This window comes from Ixodes scapularis, unplaced genomic scaffold, assembly GCF_016920785.2.
Source record: "Ixodes scapularis isolate PalLabHiFi unplaced genomic scaffold, ASM1692078v2 PGA_scaffold3__209_contigs__length_174095766, whole genome shotgun sequence".
NCBI lineage: Eukaryota > Metazoa > Arthropoda > Arachnida > Ixodida > Ixodidae > Ixodes > Ixodes scapularis.
The window spans coordinates 170,148,177-170,165,784 of NW_024609868.1; the positions used below are offsets into that span (position 1 = coordinate 170,148,177).

General features: G+C 43.8%; 1 protein-coding gene across 1 annotated transcript in view; it reads right to left on the reverse strand.

The window, feature by feature from the left end:
* Positions 1-13,940: 13,940 nt before the first annotated feature.
* The window catches only part of LOC115327759 (nose resistant to fluoxetine protein 6), an 86,361-nt gene continuing 82,693 nt past the window's right edge, over positions 13,941-17,608 (reverse strand). Inside the window, exon 15 of the mRNA XM_029988789.4 lies at positions 13,941-14,201. Coding sequence (XP_029844649.3) covers positions 13,941-14,201 — 261 coding nt within the window. The remainder of the gene's footprint in view (positions 14,202-17,608) is intronic.

Here is a 17,608-nt window from a genome sequence, read left to right on the forward strand (position 1 = left end):
AACCAATCCAAGTCTCATGTTTTCGATTATTTAAATATTCTCGCCAGTTATGGTATAGAAAGTCAAATTAATGCACCGACTAGAGAAGAAATCCTCGAAAACAAACTAGTGACGTCGTGCATTGATCACGTAGGTGTACGAAACTCGGGACTATCAGTAACAGCTGCCATCATCCCGCAGAAGCTAGCGGACCACTATTTTATCGCTTCTAGATTAAGCTCCGTAAATGGCTCGAACAGCAGAGACAGATCAGTTTCACTGATCCCTGTCATCTTGATAGGTTGATTGGAGGCTATGACTGGGTCTCTTTCGTCGAAAACACACCTTCCGAGGAGGCCTATTCAAAGTTTGTCGATATTTACACGAGTCTGAAATCTGTGCAAGTACGAAGGTGCTTAGAGTAAAAAAGCGGAAACCGAACTAGCCATGGCTAACTGAAGATATTATTTCGGTTATATAAGAAAAGGATGTCCTCTGGGCTCGCTGCCGTCGTTATCCGGGAAATAAGGACTTCAAAGCAGCTTATCAAAGTAAAAGAAACCAAGTCAATGCAATTGTTCGATCACAAAAACGTAAACACATGCACGATAAATTTTATCAGTCACGTTTTGACATTGCCAGGACGTGGTCTCTGGTGAATGAGGTCAAGGGTTGCGCTTCAAAGTTATCTCTCGATGACGGGATTGCTTGAAATTTTGGATCGGACTTAAAATCAATCGCCGAAAGCTTTAACTGTTTTTTTTTTTTTTTTGCTTCGGTGTTTGGTAGCTCGCGCGATGAAGATGCGGTGCCCTCGGACCATGACACTTCTTTTAAATGTTCTGCGCATTTGCCTGCAATGACTATGCAAGATCTTCGTATTCTGATATCTTCTTTTAAACTTAATAAAGCACCAGGGGCTGATAATATTCGCTTGTGTGATTTGCGTCGCAATTTTGATACTCTGAGCAATGCACTGCTGTATATATTAAATGGAATTAAAAAATCTGGGGTTATTCCAGACCGTCTTAAAGCCGCTATTGTAAGACCGCTTTACAAGGGAGGTAAGCGCAATGACGTTGCAAGCTATAGACCAATATCTATCCTTCCGTGTTTAGCACTGATACTCCAAAAAACATTTACTAAAAACAATGACCTCATTTCTAGATAAGTTTGATCTGTTGTCAAAACGACAATATGGTTTTACTGCAGGGAGTGGCACCGATTCCTTACTTGAGGATCTTGCTGATACGTTGCACGCCTCGCTTGATAACAACAAATTTGCTTGCGCATTGTTTTTAGACGTATCAAAAGCTTTTGACTCTATTTGTCACAAAATTTCATTGAAGAAACTATTTGACTACGGTTTTCGTGGGCCCTTTCTTTCGTTACTCAGCAGCTTTTTGTCAAACAGAACGCAACAGGTTTTTATTCGTAACACTAGAAGCACAGTTGTCACTTTAAAATCGGGCGTACCGCAAGGCTCCGTCTTAGCACCGTTACTTTTTAACATGTATGTGAATAAGCAAGCGAAGGCGGTCTTCGGATGTGAACTATATCAGTACGCCGATGATACTTTGTTGGTATCGCGTCACATAAATTGTACCAGTGCAATGACTGCGTTACAAACAAACGCAAAACGGTTGATGGACTGGTTCAACTCTAACTTTATCAAAGTAAACACACATAAAACAAAACTTGTGTGTTTCTGTAGTCCCCTTAAACGCAGGTTTCTAAATACTCATTTTCTTCTACACTCATCGAGCTGTGTTGAGTGCGAAGAGGTCTCGGCTACCGGATAGTCTACGTGTTTCTCAATTCGGTTGCTGATGTGGTCCTCGTGCCGTCGAACTGTACCTCGCTCGGTAGCGACGAGCCAAGAACGCGATCCAATTCTCTTTGTGACGGTTCCTGGCATCCACTGTGGTGTTCCTGTAAATATTTTTACAAAGACGTCTTGGCCTACCGCGAGGCTCCTCGGAGACAAAGGCTGTTGCTCCTTCCTTTCTTCCGTGTTCCCCCTTTGCTCGCTTTCGAGGCGAGCCAGGCGAGTGATCTGAGTTGTTAACTCTCGACCGAACATCATCATCTCATCATCGCTGGTGTCTTGCCTGTAGTTACACTTGTGGTGGTGTGCTGCTTGAAAAGAAACCGGGCGATCCTGCATGCAAGAGTTCCTGTCTTGTCTTTGGACAGTGCATGCTTCGTTTCTTGCACCATTCTTTCGGCTACCGTTGGTGGCAGGATGGTATGGCGCACTTGTTCTGTGCTTAACTCCGTTTTCCTTAAAGGACTCGGCTGTCTCTTGTGATGCGAACGATGTTCCATTATCCGTAACCACCTTCTCCGGCAGTCCAAACGTTGCGAATAAATTTCGGAACTGTTCGATTACTGAACTTGATTGTATGTTCTTCAATTGGCGTACCTCCAGCCACTTGCTGTAGGCGTCCACGACAATTAAAAATATTTTACCTTCCAGAGGACCGGCAAAATCAGCGTGGATGATTTCCCATGGCTGGGATGCACGATGCCAGTCTGGAACAGGTACTTGAGGTGGGGATCGCTGGTGTTCCAGACAAGTGACGCAGGATCTTGCCTTTCGTTCGATGTCCTTGTCTATGCCCGGCCACCACACGTAGCCGCGTGCAGCGCTCTTCATTGTAACCATGCCTCTGTGGCCAGCGTGCAATAAGTTCAATACTTGATATCTGCATGTGCTGGAAGCTACTATCATTGTACCACGAATTAGGCATTGGTTGACTGTTGACAGCTCATTGAAGATGCTCTTGTATGGACGATAGTCTTCGCCCTTCAACTTTTGCAGGTTTCCTTCCTGAACGGCTCTGTAGACGCGAGTCAGGATATCGTCTTGCTCTGTCGATTCTGCGATGCGTTTTGGTGACAGATTCGAAATTGGAAAACATGCCAGCATTAGCACATCTCCAGGTATTCAGGGTTCTTCTACCTTGGCTGGTAACGGTAACCGGCTGAGCGCATCAGCGTTCTGGTGGCATGCTCCTCGCCTGTACACCAGGGTGTAATTGTACGCGCTGAACTTGACGCACCATCTTGTCATTCTTAGAGATAACATATGTGGAATCAGTTTGGTCGATCCAAGGATTCCAAGGAGCGGTTGGTGGTCAGTGTTTATGATGACATGTCGTCCGGCAATGTACTCGTGAAAATGACAGACTGCGTACATGACGGCCAACCCTTCCTTGTCTAGCTGCGAATAATTTTTTTTCTGCAGCTTCCAATGTCCTTGACACGAAGGCGACTGGCGCTTCACGTTTTAGGTCATCTTCCTGGGCAAGGACTGCCCTCACACCGTAGGGCGACGCGTCGCAGGAGAGCAGCAACGGCTTGTTTTCGTCGTAGTGTGCCAAAACAGTGGATTCTTTAACCAACTCTTTCAGTTTCTGGAATGATTCCTTGTGCTTGTTTTTCCATTCCCACGGGACATTCTTCTGAAGAAGTTCATAGAGGTCGGTTGCAACTGTGGCTCTGTTCCTGAGAAACCGGTCGTTGAAGGCCAGCAGTCCCAGAGACGTCTGCAGTTCGTTTTTTTCCTCTCGGTTCCGGCGCGTCCAGAATGGCTTGCACTTTTTCATCCGTTGTGTGAATTCCTCCTGCGTCAATTCTGTGCCCGAGGAACTTGGCTTCGCGAACTGCGAACTGACATTTTTCTTTCTTGAGCTGCAGGCCTGCGTTTTCGAGTCTGGACAGTACTTGGTCCAGGCGTGCAGCATGTTGTTCCCGGCTCTCTCCACTCACGATGATATCGTCCAAATTGATACTTATACCCTGAATGTCAGCCAAGGCTGTTTTCATTGCACGCTGGAAAATTTCTGGTGCCGCTGAGATTCTAAAAAGCAGGCGTTTCACTTTGTACAAGCGTTTTATGGTGTTGATGGTCAATACAGCTGCAGTGGCTTCAGACACTTTCAACTGTTGGTAGGCTTGACAAAGGTCCAAAGTCGAGAAAACGGTGCCCCCTCTCAGGTTTGCCAGAACTTCTCCTGTAGTTGGTATTGGGTACGCTGCCGTCTTTGATATGGCGTTGACAGTATTTCTGTAGTCTCCACAGAGTTTGATCTCTCCACTCTTTTTACGGACGAGGACTAGAGCTGTAGCCCACTCCGAATGTTGTACTGGCTCAATTATATCCTGCTCTTGCAGTCAAGAGAGCTCTTGTGTTACTGCAGGTCGCAGTGCTAGTGGGACGGAACGAGCCTTGCAGAACTTGGGCGCTGCTCCCTCCTCTAGTTCCAAGTGACCGAGGATCCAGTGTATCAAGAAATGTCCTCATTGAATACCGTGGGATGGCGGTGTAAAACCGCTTGTACCTCTGGTGGCGTGCTCTGCTGTCGCACTTGGTTGATTCCTTGTAACCTGATAAGTAGGGCCTGGAACCAGTCGCGGCCCAGAAGGTTACAGCTGGATCCCTTTAACACTAGAAGCGGAAGCACGTAGTCTTTTTACTTAAATCTGACGGTAGCTTGGAGGGGGGATCCCGGAAGCTTCAGTCCTGCGCCACTCCAAGCACGCAGTTCAACACCGTCGTGCGTAAGTTTCGGCGGATTCCGTGGCCAGGTTTTTCGGAAGGTCTCTTCGCTAATTAGTGAGCAGGCGGAACCCGAATCACCGTTGATAACTGCATTTTGCCTTCATTTAATTATGACAGTTGTGGAATCAGTGATTTGGTGGTTTCTACAGAAGGTATTTTTAACAGTCTTTTGTAATTAGACACTAGAAAGTCGAGTGGCCCAGATGGAATTCCTAACACTTTCTTACGAAGGTACGCTGAATGGTGTTCAAAGTTTCTTTACGTGATTTACTCTTGCAGTTTAAAAACTTGTGATGTGCCTCAAGATTGGAAAGTAGCCAAAGTTGTCCTTATATATGAAAGTGGAGAGAAAAAAAGTGTTTGCAATTACAGTCCAGTGTCATTGTTGAGTACATGTAGCAAGGTTCTCGAACACTTTATATTTAAGCACATTGTAACTTTTCTAGAATCTGAAACTTTCTTAGTAGATTATCAACATGGGTTCCGAAGAGGCTTTTCGACAGTGACACAGCTGCTTCATACGGTCCACAATTTTGGTTCAGTGATTGATAACAATGGTGGAGTCGACACTGTCTTCTTAGATTTTGCGAAGGCGTTCGACAGGGTTTCGCATCGAAAGTTACTGCACAAATTGAAGCAAGTGTTGGGCAATGATCGCCTACTGAGTTGGATAGACTCGTACCTTACAAATCGTAAACAGTTTGTGTGCGTAGGCAATGCTGAATCAATAGAGTTACCTTCTCTTTCTGGAGTGCCCCAGGGCTCGGTACTCGGACCATTGCTCTTTTTGTTTTTTATCAATGACCTGCGAGTTGATAAGCCCTCGGTACAGTGCCGTTTTTTTGCTGATGATTGTGTATTGGTTTCAAATATATCTTGTCTATCTAACCAAAAATGCTTAGAGGAGAGTATTCAAATGATTGCATTATGGTGTCAAAAATGGCAAATGAATTTGAATGTCAAGAAATGTGTGCAGATGTCAATTACACTGAAGAAGGTGTCCATCTTTTTTTTCGTATTCTATTCATTCAAATGCTTTAGAAGTAGTTAATAAATACAAGTATCTAGGTGTTACTATCACGTCCAACTTAAGCTGGGCTAGTCATATTGAGCAGACTGTCGCAAAAGTGTCAAGTAAATTGTGGTCGCTACGTAGGAAAATGTCTCACTGTACTCCTGCGACAAAGCTGACGGCCTATAAGTCGCTGATTCGTCCTTTGCTGGAATATGTTGACGTTGTATGGGACCCGCACTCGCAATCGCTTATTGACCAATTGAAGACCTTCAAAAAAATCGCTTAGGTTTATTTACAACTCATACGGCAAAGATTCACACGTGTCACCAATGTATACCGCCTCCGGAGTGTCTATATTATCATGTCGAAGGAAAGTAAAGCGTTTGACATTTTTGCATAACATAATTCATAATAACGCTGGTTTAAAGTTTGATGATTATTTGCAGTATAACGCGAGTCGCGCTACAAGGCAGAAGCACGAGAATTTGCTCCTTGAGTTCCGCTGCAGAAAAGATGTTTTTTAAAAACTCGTTTTTTCCTCGTTCTGTTAGTGAGTGGAATGAGTTGCCACCAAGTGTGACGGCGATTGCTTCTACCGCTTTATTTGCGAGTGCAGTTGATGAATTGTTTTTTGCCATCAATGACTAAGCTACTTGTTTATTGTCCCAGTCTCGGGGTTTTGTCGGAAAGATTTGTTTATTCTTGTTTGTTCATTCGACTCATTGATGGTTCCTGATGTTTGTCTATCGTGCCTTGGCCCTCAAAAGTTGGCCGGCAGTATTCTCAAATAAAAAAAAAAGCAAAAAAACTTCGAACTCCAGTGGTTTGCCTTCGATTCGAAGTGTGACGTGAAACTTTGAAACAGCTGTGTCCGTCGCCAGCTTGTGAAGTTCATAAAATGAGCATCCAGCATTAGGCGTTATTTGGCTCTCTGAACGTGTCGCTGCCATTATCTGGTTCGCTTCCTTGAGCGGTTTGCTTGCCTGGTGCTTTTTCTTGGCAATACAAGCTTTTTCAATATGTCCGCGCTTGTTGTAGTATCTGCAGTCCGCGTTCTTGAAACGGCACTCTTGCGGATCATGTTGTCCCGTATACCGGTAGCAACGTCGTTCCTGTTCTGTTGAGGGCTCCTTGATCCTCTTTTCCGTCTGGTGCACCTAATGCTCGATTTTGCTCTTGATGTCCTGCTGCTGCTTAAGTGCGCTCTCAGTTCTGACTGCCATGTCAAAAGCAGCTGCAAACGTCAAATCTTTTTCTGCAAACAAACGTCGCTGCAGCAGCTCGTCGCGTATGCCGCAGACAAATCTGTCGCGCAGCATGATGTCCAACGGCAGTCTGGTGTCGCAAAGAGGTGTTGCTGGTGTCCCAGTCGTAGCCCTTGTACCGGAGACCTGACCTGCCGTTGATGACTGCGATGCCGTCGTTGCAACAGTTATCGATGAGTTCAAAGGTATACCGAAGTTGCAGTCTGCTGCCAGTTGCTTCAAAGTGGCGACGTAACTGTTGATTGACTCGTCGGCTAGCTGGTCCCGACGCTGGAACTTTTAGCGACCGTACAGCTCCAAGGCTTGAGGGTCGAAGTGTGTCCCAAGGATCGACACCAGTTCCTCGAACCCGATATCTCCCGGCGTCCTAGGGGCCACTAAAACTCGAACGATCTCCTACGCTTCTGGGCCGCAAAGCGTGAGCAGCAGTGCCCGCTTCTTGTCCAAGCTCGTGATAGAATTAACCACGAAGTAGAACCCTAAGCGTTCGATCCATGACGCCCATGCCTTGCCTGTGAAGGCTTCGATGGTACCTTGGGTCGGCATGGCTTGCGGTGGTTGTCCAGGCTTCATTGGCTCATACTAGGTCTCGTCGCCAGTGTTGTATTCGCGTAGGCAGAAAGACTACCGCCGAATACTTCGTATTTATTCTGGTCCGGCCGTTGCGACCGGTCGGCAGATCGAGAGCTTGCGAGTGCGCGCGTTCTGCGAGTACGCGCGTTCTGTGGCTGCTGTGCCAGCATCGTCGTCCTCTAGCACAGTGTTCCGACGCAGGGTATAACACAATTACGCTTATTGTTTTAATGTTTTCCATATGTATTTGGTAAATATTCCAGCTATAATACAAAGGCTTGTGTGTTTCATTGTGTATGCAAACATCTGTTAGATTTCGTTTTTTTTTTGTGTGTGCATAAAAGAAGAAGCTGCAGAAAGAAAAACAAAGCTTTAAAAAAACAGCAAGTAGGCAAACCAAGCCTTTAGAAAATTTTTGTAATTTACTTTTATTCTAATTTAATCCTGCAATACCAAGGAGGAAAATAGTCAGCTCCGGTTGTCAGACTAAGCTGCTTTGGTTGCCAGGCTGCCAAAATCTCCTTAAAAAGGCCAAACTTTCTGAGTAGAAATCAAGGAGGCTATATTAAATCTTAAAATATAACCTCCCTGGTATAAATGGATCTGAGCAGGAGTAGACCGTAGCGCCATCTCTCAATTTAGACATGAGCCGCCTCAGCAAGCGGGCGCGGTGAGCGCACTAGCTCATTCTAGGTCACTGTAGTTGTATTCGCGAAGAGAAGTTTGGGTATCGCCCCCTGGTGGAATTTTGTAACAACCCAAAGTGAGGATGCTTCAACTTCCTCTGCTGGTGCAGGCACGTACAGTTACGATTGGTGCCAAGCTTCTGTGAAATATGAAAATTCAATCATAACCGCTTGGGTTGCACGCGCAGCACCCAGACTGAGGTAAAGCCCCTCTATCCTGGGAAAAGTGGCGCCATTCATTGTTGTAGAAATGCTCGAGGCACGTGCTGCGCGCCACTTCTGGGAAATTCATGACGTCTGAAATCTAGCTCGGTTCTGCGCTGTGCCACCATGATCTACCCAAGGGCTGCACGTTGCAGGTGCCTCGCGCACCGACGAACATTGCGCTACTTTTCAAACATGAAGGGGCTTTAAAGTGAGGAAAACAGTAGCGCCCCTCGCGAGCTTCTCACCGCAAATACTAAGTATAAAACGGAGTATAGACGATCTAAAGCGCGGATCCTGGACGCCGCCATATCTCTGCTCGTGCTGGCAAGTGCATGCATACGCGCTTGCAGATGCTACGTTCAAGTGCATGCTGCTCATGCTTGCACGTGTTGGTGCCAGTGGAGCACACAGTCATGCAGGATGGTTCAACATCGAGCCACTAAATGAGCTACACTCAGAGTATTAGCACTCTGATCCCCGACATTGTTGTGGGCGCCGTCATCTTGGTACGTGTGCAAAGCTGACGTGTACTTATCATCTAAACAGTGTCATACTTATCATCTAAATAGTAATCCTCTCGCTTCAGTGCCTGCTTACAAATATCTTGGTGTTCATATAACTTGTAATTTTTCGTGGAAGATTCATATTTAACACGTAATTACGAGTGATAACCGTATGTTAGGATAATTAAAAGGAAATATCTTTCGCGCTCCGTCTTCATTAAAACTAACCATGTACAAAACCCCAATCCGTCCAAAATTAGAATATGCTGCTGCTGTGCGGGACCCCGCTAAGTCGTCACTAATTGATTTTATTGAATCGGTTCAAAACCGCTCAGCTCGTTTCATATTGACAAACTATCAACGCACTGCCAGTGTTACTACCTTGAAAAATACTTTAGGTCTGCCGTTACTAACTCGCCGACGAAAAACCTCTCGTTTGTCTCTTTTTCATAAAATATTTCATCAAAATGCTACCCTTCTTCATAAACTAAGTTCTCGCATTGATCATAGGCATAAGGTTTGTATTCCGAATTTTAAAACTTCATTATTTCAATATTCTTTTATGCCACAAACATCTAAGACTGGAACCACCTTCCCCTCCTTGATTGCTAACATCACTGACATTGATATATTTAAAAATGCTATTACTAATATGTGCACTTTATAGTCAATAGTTTGGGGGGATCGGTGGCCGAGTGGGCTAAAGCGCACATGCAACTCAACGCGCGTGGAGCGGCAGCTCGCGCTGCAGAACCCAGGGATTCTGGGCTCGAGCCCCACCCCTGCCCGCTTCGATCTGGATGAGCATCGTACCGGCGTGCGGTCGCGTATCACTACTGCGTGGTGCACGTTAAAGACCTTAGGCTAGCGGTTGTACTGCACTGGCTAAATTGCTCATCCCCGCTAAATCTAGCGGAAAAATTTCCCCGCTAAACCTAGCGAAAACATTTCCCGCTAAATCCAGCGGCAAAAATTTCCCCGCTAAATCGAGCAGACAAACTCGCCCGCTAAATCTAGCGGAAAAATTTCCCCGCTAAATCTAGCGGAAAAATTTCCCCGCTAAACCTAGCGGAAAAATTTCCCCGCTAAATCTTGCAGAAAAATTTCCCCGCAAAATCTAGCGGAAATTTTTCCACGCTAAATCTAGCGGAAAAATTTCCCTGCTAAATCTAGCAAAAACATTTCCCCGCTAAACTTAGCGGAAACATTTACCCGCTAAATCTAGTGGAGAAATTCCCCCGCTAAATCTAGCGGAAAAATTTACCCGCTAAATCTAGCGGAAAATTTTCCCCGCTAAATCTAGCGGAAAAATTTCCCCGCCATAGCGAAATTTCCCCGCTAAATCTAGCGGGAAAATTTCCCTGCTAAATCTGGCGGAAAAATTCCCCCGCTCAATCTAGCGGAAAAATTTCTCTGGGAGTCACGTGACCTGGGGGGTCACGTAACCCCCAGGTCACGTGACCTCGGGGGGTGGTGGTCAGGTGACCCCTCCCCCAGGTCACGTGACCCCCCTCCAAGAACACGTGACCCTCACTACCCTTTCCTCCTCCTCCTCAAGAGCTGCGCTCTAATTCGGCGTTACAGAGGGCTGTAAACGGCTTTCAATTTTTTTCTCTGTCGCGAACTGTATAACGTGTGTGGAGTACGAAAAAGCGTTTCCTGTTATTTGAGATATAGCTTCAGATAACTGGCCACTATGATTTTAAGCCACAAGGTGGGTAAGTGGTGTAACTCTGGAGCATAGCTTTTTTAGTAGCACTATACCCTGTTTCAGCTTATGTTGTACCCCAGCGAAGGCTAGAAGCGCGAGCTCTTAAAAGGGTTGTTAGCCGCCCTTAATGCACAAGAGCTTGAACCGCCGAGATGTGCACTATGCCTAGCCTTTTCTGCAGTGCATCATAAGTTGAAACGGAGTATAGTTCAGCACATGCTGGTTGCACAAATCTAGTTTGCTAGTTTGTAGATCTCAGTGCCGTCCAGAAAATGACTAAAACTCTACTAATTAGAGTAGTTTTACCACATCTGTTTTTGTGTAGTACTTTGTTTAAAATTTTGCTCGCTTACTATTTCTTGAAGACAAATTTGCATACAGTGCAAATATGACTTGTGTTCAATTCATTATAACATCAATATGAGAGGTCGAATATTATGCTTCTACTTTCAGCCGCCATCAATGAAGAAGTAGAAAGTGTCGACGTCGTTGACTTTAAAGGGGCGGTGCAACGATTTTTGCATTTTGCGCTAATACCGCTTAGAACGGATCCCTGACGTTAATAACCTGTCAAATGCCCGTTCGCTTTTCACCACATGCAATCGAAGTCGCAGAAAAAAAAGAAAGAAAAACGAGCAGAGTTCACCCCCTCAACTTACAGCCAGAACAAGAGGCCACATGATCTGGAGCCGATTATATGCCGCCAGTGTTGATCATGGTCATGCGCTGGGGTTGGCGAAGCACGAGACACGCACTGAGTTCCAGACAGTGTTCTGGCTCGGCTGTTGTCGTCATTGCAGCGATTGGACACAGGATACTACCCGAATGCTTCTCGAGCTATGGATTATCACGAGCCCAAATCGAGTGTCCACGTCATGCTCGGGTCCAATCTATGAGCCGCATTAAAATATCGTCACTGGGCGGTACTGCTACCGCCCAGCTACGTCATCAGGTTTTACGGAGGAGAGATTGAATGAAAACACTAGGTTTTGTCCTTGAAATTTCAGCGCAACAAAGGAGTTTCTTGACACGTGGCGTTGCGTGAGAGTATCTTTGAGTCCCACATGTGCCAGTAAGCTCGTGTAAAGTTAAAAACATTCGAACTGAATATCGTTGCACCGCCCCTTTAAGAAAGCTAATTGTCTGGTGTCGCGGACGGGGAGGGTGGCAGTCGGAACCTAGGCACCAGCCCAGTTGGGCTAGCCCAAAGTCCAAATGGGACAAGCGCAAGGCAAGCGGGGCAGACATAAGGTCAAGAGGGACAAACGCAAGGCCAAGTGGGGCAGGGTCGAAGCCCTGTGTCAAGTGTCTAAGATTGAAGATCCTGCCTGCCTGCCTGCCTTCTAAGTTTCTAAATAATAAACACGTAAAAAAGATGAAAACGTGTTGTATTTATGGACGAAAATTAACTACAACTGTTATTGGTTTCAGCATGGTAAAAACAATTACCCAATATTAGTTTCTATGAGGGAAAGGTGGGTGCCTGATATTGCTAGGACAATTATCAATAGAGGACAATATTGGGGAGGTCCATGCTGCCAGTATGGGCTGGAAGAAAGGAACCGATATAGGGCAGTATTGGGGAATGTGGTGTGTCAGTATTGGCTAGTGAAATTGTACTAATATGTAGTACAACATTGAGAAAACGGGTGTAGCCAACATTGGCCAGATAATGTGAACCGATATTGGTTAATATTGGTGAAATTCCCGTATCCAATATTTGCTAGGAAATGTAACCAATTGTAGTCAACATTGGGGAAGTTCTTGTAGCAAATATTGGTACGAAAACATGTAATAATAGTGGTTGATATTGGGGCAGTTAGTGTAGCTAATATTTGTAAGTATATTGTGCACCAATATTGGTTAGTATGGAAAAACTTCCTGTAGAAATTATTGACTAGAAAATGTGCACTTATATTGGTTAATATTGCGTCCACAGCAAAGGCCCAAATGGGTACTCAATATCGCACCAATATATCGCCGCGTTGCACTTTCGCATATTATCCAAGATTATGGACATTATTGAGCAATATCGGACCAATATAGGACCACTATTGGCGTGTTGCCTGCGCAGATTGTGCATTTTTCCACGAAATTCTATGACTCTTCATGGTATAAGAGATAAAATTAGTTCAGTTTTCAGTAAAGTAAATAAATAAGCATTCCTTGTGATATGATTTTTTTATTTATATTCAAAAAGGCACAGTTCCGCGATGCTGCCGCAGGGCATGAAAGTTTCTTGTGACTTAGAAAACACTTCCCACAATCTGCAGTCACACACGGACGCAATCACAGTAGCAAATTCCCAAGGCGGAAACTAAAAAAAAAAAAAAAACATTATCCATTCCTTATATAACAAACTTCTGCGAAATGCCTGTTAGTCTGAAACACATAATTAAAAAAAGTTTATCCTTTTTTAAGCATGCTCATAATATAAGACCTTGACTCACATGTTTTGTTTTGTTCAGATATGAGCATATCTTGACATGATTATCAAAAGTGTGCTATACATTGAGATTTAAATTAAATTAAATCTTTTATTTCCAGAAATTTACTCTGGCGGGCCTCCAGACAAAAAGCTACCATATGGTAAATTGACTGACCAAGCGTCCTGCGCTCCATTATTTACAAAACAAATTTTGACCATTTCCTCAAAACCCAGGGGCTCTTAACATAAATCAAGTATGAACATGACTAATACTATGTATTACTAGATATTCCACCTTTGTTATGTGAAATATATCGGCCTGCAACAGTTTATGATAACTCTAGTCTCACTGTTTCCTCGTCGTGACCGCTTTTACAAAAATTGGCACCATGCATGGTTTACGCGAATAAACGGTTCATAAAGAAGTTTTCGACTATCTATGGATGATCAATGTTGTGCACTTTGCGACATGTTCGTCAAAAGAATTACTGAATGATTTTTGATGAAGTGACAAACATTTTCATGTGGTGATTGAATTTAGACATTTTTGTAGATTTTAATATATAAAGTATACTATTGTAGTGTCATGTATTTAAACTTCGCCCCTTTACAATAATAAATGGTTGTGAAATAAGTTTTCACAACCATTTTTTTGTCGGAATAACCAGATTAATAGGCCGGGTGCAAGATAAGAATCTTCAGTACTCCAAAAATATATTGTCATAGTTGCTTTGCATGTGTTTAATATAAGACATACACATATTTCTTTCATGATCGCCTTATCGTACCCGATGTACCACTCGATCATGTATTTATCGCCATTAATCAGCACTCAGAAATGCGCAACAAGAAGTAATACCCGTAATGATACAGACTCTCAAATGAAATGAAGCGAGTGTAAATATGAATGCGTTCACAAAACGCAAAGTGTCTATGCCACGATGCTTCCAAGAATATAAAGGCACGTGATTATAATTGAAAAACTCCCCACTTGCGCGTCGTCCAGCTATAAATGGCAATAATAATCTTTAATATCGCCATTAAATTCTGGAGAGTTTGCCTGCGATATTTTCTGTTCCGGAGTTATCTTTCCATTTCCGAATTGTTCGGCGCCATTATTTGCAAGTTTGTTATCTTGCTTCGTCCTTCTCAGCCGCTCTGGCATAAAGGTCATCTTTTCAATATTGCCGGTGGGGCATTCGCATAGCACAAAGACAAAATAGCTGAGGAACGCGCTCCAGATAAAAATTGAAATCGTCTTCGAGATCTGAAATAGAAGAAGAAACGAGATGATTAGAGCACTTAATAAAGGGACGCCATAATCAACACAATATTTCCTAGTTTATACATTACAATGCAAACCAGTTGCTGAGGTTCAGATTAGTTGAAACTCAATTTATTTCAGCAATTACGAGACTTTGGAAAAGGATGCTGTGTTTGTATAAAGCGGATTTCGGTGATACCGAAATGAAGACGAGCCGCGACGCCAAATCAGGGTTCCGAGGTGCGCATATTCTCACATTCATTAAGTGATATGGTCTGTATTCGCATAAGATGCACGTTTGCACCTTCGATGCTGCGCGTGGAATAATCAACAAAATCGATTTGTTTTCTTTTTGTGCTTTCTGCAAGCGTCAGCTAATTTTCTTACTCGATTTTGCTTGTATCTTGTTACATGAGCAATACCTAGACAATGAAAATTATCATTCTGATATTGAGAATAGCAGCACAAGTTTCTCACAGACTTCAGTTTTTCATTAGGTCTCTAAGATATAAATCGGCTGACGTTCTGAAGCTCTCGCGGATGTTCGTTTCACGTTTTTAAAGGAATACTGAACCGATATTTGGATTTCGCAAAATAAGGCCACAGAAGTATTGAACGGGACGCTTCAAACTCCAAAATATCACTCATATATTTGTATCTCAAACGGATTACCGTACTTTTCGAAAAGAAGGGCGCGATCAAACAAGGTCTTTGACGTCATTGTCCCCCTGGAAAGTTTGAGAATTAATGGAAACGGCCTGGCTTCTCCTCCTCGCTTCGTTCACCAGCTCGACGGGACGAAGCGAGGAGAGGGAATAAGATTCGAGACATGATTTGTCTCGTCGGCTGTTTTCAATCATGTACTTCTTTTCCAAAAGTACGGCGATCCGTTAAAGATATCACTGTATGAGTGATATTTTTGGGGGTTTTGCAGCGTCCCGCCCCTCCGCCCAGCCTTGTTCTGTGAGCTCGAAATTTCGGTTCAGTATCCCTTGAAGAGAACTATATACTACGTTCGTGTGTGTGTGTGTGTGTGTGTGTGTGTGCGTGTGTGCGTGTGTGCGTGTGTGTGTGTGTGCGCGTGTGTGCGTGTGTGCGTGTGTGCGTGTGTGCGCGTGTGTGCGTGTGCGTGTGTGTGCGTGTGTGCGTGTGCGTGTGCGTGTGCGTGTGTGTGTGTGTGTGTGTGTGTGTAACCTGGAAGCATACTTCAGCCTGTGAGATATGTATTTTGTATACAGAGTGTTTCATTTTATTTGAGACAGAAAAATTCATTTGAATTAAAAGTGCATTAATCCGGTTTAAGGACGTGATTTATTTGGACAGGGAGGCATAATATAGGGGGATATTCGCCATAATTATTCGGAAAATACTTAAAATTTGATAATTAAATTTTGTTTTGCGAAAGCAAGCTTCTGGTTTGAATTATCACATTCCTGAGCGTCCTTTAAAACCACTAAAGTATTCCAGTTACGAGAGGTTTGACGCACGTGGTGTGCGCGAGGGCACGTTAAGTTGTGGAAAACACGTGGTCCGCAACCTCGGTAGAAATGATTTTCACCCGCTTTTTCAGTCCGCCAGCGTTGGGCATGTTGCACAAGTGAAAACTCTTACGCACCCTGCGCTTACCACGTACTTCAAATCTGCCTAAAAGTGACTCATTTAGTGGCTTGGGTCACGCTTAACAAGGTTTCAATTGGAGCATGTATAGACCCCATTAAAGAACCTTTCATGACTTTTTTAATATATATTTTCGACTTGATATAAACACCATGCATATAAATAAAATCTTTGAAAAAAATTGGTCCCTCGTTCGCCTCAAATATTATGATCTCTGCTATATTCTTATTATTCTTATTGAATTTTTATTGGCGGGCTCAAACGTAAATAAAACAAATAGTAGTAGCTCTTGTTTCTCGAATAAACTTCCTCTAAAATTATTTTAATAGTGCGTTACATAAGAAACTTTTCATTCGCCCAATATTGCTATATTCTACAGGGTGATTCAAGGAGACGCCAGGCTCTTTAAATCGACCGGAAAATTTGGTTTCTTAACCTATCGCGCTACGACTTTGTGCAGCGTTGCCCACAGATGGTGCTTTTTTTTTTTTTTGTAAAATTTGCAAAGAGCGAATTTACCTGAGGAAAAAGTAAAGAAAGAAAAAGGCTTAGCTCCTATGGAAACGCAGCGACGCCACCGGTCTTCAAACAACACGGCGCCGTTTCGCACGGGAGACAAGAGATGACGCAACAAACGCCACCAACGAACGAGCATACGGCGCCGAGAGGCGGCGTCTTCAGCATACGATCTTTTCGACTCAAAAGCGGCGCGCGTTCCGCAGGCGGCGACAGTCGCAGAAACAAAAACAGGCGCGGTAACAACAAGGAGCTGCAGTTCCTTGTCTGCTAAAGACGCCGCCTCTTGGCGTCGTATGCTAGTTCGTTGGCGGTAGTTTGCGTCGCGACCGATTGCGCCATCTCTTATCTCCCGTAGCAAACTGCACCGTGTTGTTTGAAGACCGGTGGCTTCGCTGCGTTTCCATAGGAGCGAAGCCTTTTTGTTTCTTTACTTTTTTCTCAGGTAAGTTCGCTCTTTGCAAATTTTACAACAAAACAAAATGCACCATCTGTGGGCAACGCTGCACAAAGTCGTAGCGCGATAGGTTAAGAAACCGAATTTTGCGGTCGATTTAAAGAGCCTGGCGTCTCCTTGAATCTACCTGTATTTTCCCTTGACCTTTTATAGAAAGCCTCTCAATATCTAAGTAACAATATTAATTCACAAAACTACACTAATAAGAAGTAACTATAAGCTTAAGTTGGGATATGTGCGATGATACCGCCTGGTAGTTTAGTGGTGCAGGTTATACGGAAATGTGTACATTTTCCGACAGCTATGAGAATTTTAAGCATGTTCTAAAGCTGCCCTCATTCAGCACCCCTAATAAAACAATATATATGTTAGTTCGTTCAATAAACATATCGCAGCATATATATATATATATATATATATATAGGTGATTTCATCTCAAATCGTGCAGGCAAAAATGAACGAATTTTTAATTTCGCTGAAAAAAATATATGTTATGGCATCGTCTATAAAAACGCAGTAGCCAAAAACCGCAAGTTCGTCGGATTTTTTGTTCTCGACTTACGAATTTTAAGAGAGGTAGCGACGGAAAGCAGTGTTTCTCACATCCGTCGTGGGTCGGATGTTTCGCTCGATCTCCCGCCGTGGATTTTGAGTCCATATTAAATTTAACTTTTTCGAGCACTCTGTGAGTACTGTTAAAAGGATCTAATGCCATAAAATTATTTTAGGTGCTTTGCTTATTTTTTTTTTCTGCAAAAATGTCGGTTGATTGTTGATGAAATTTGACAATTACATACTTTCGATCTACTTGGCTTACGTC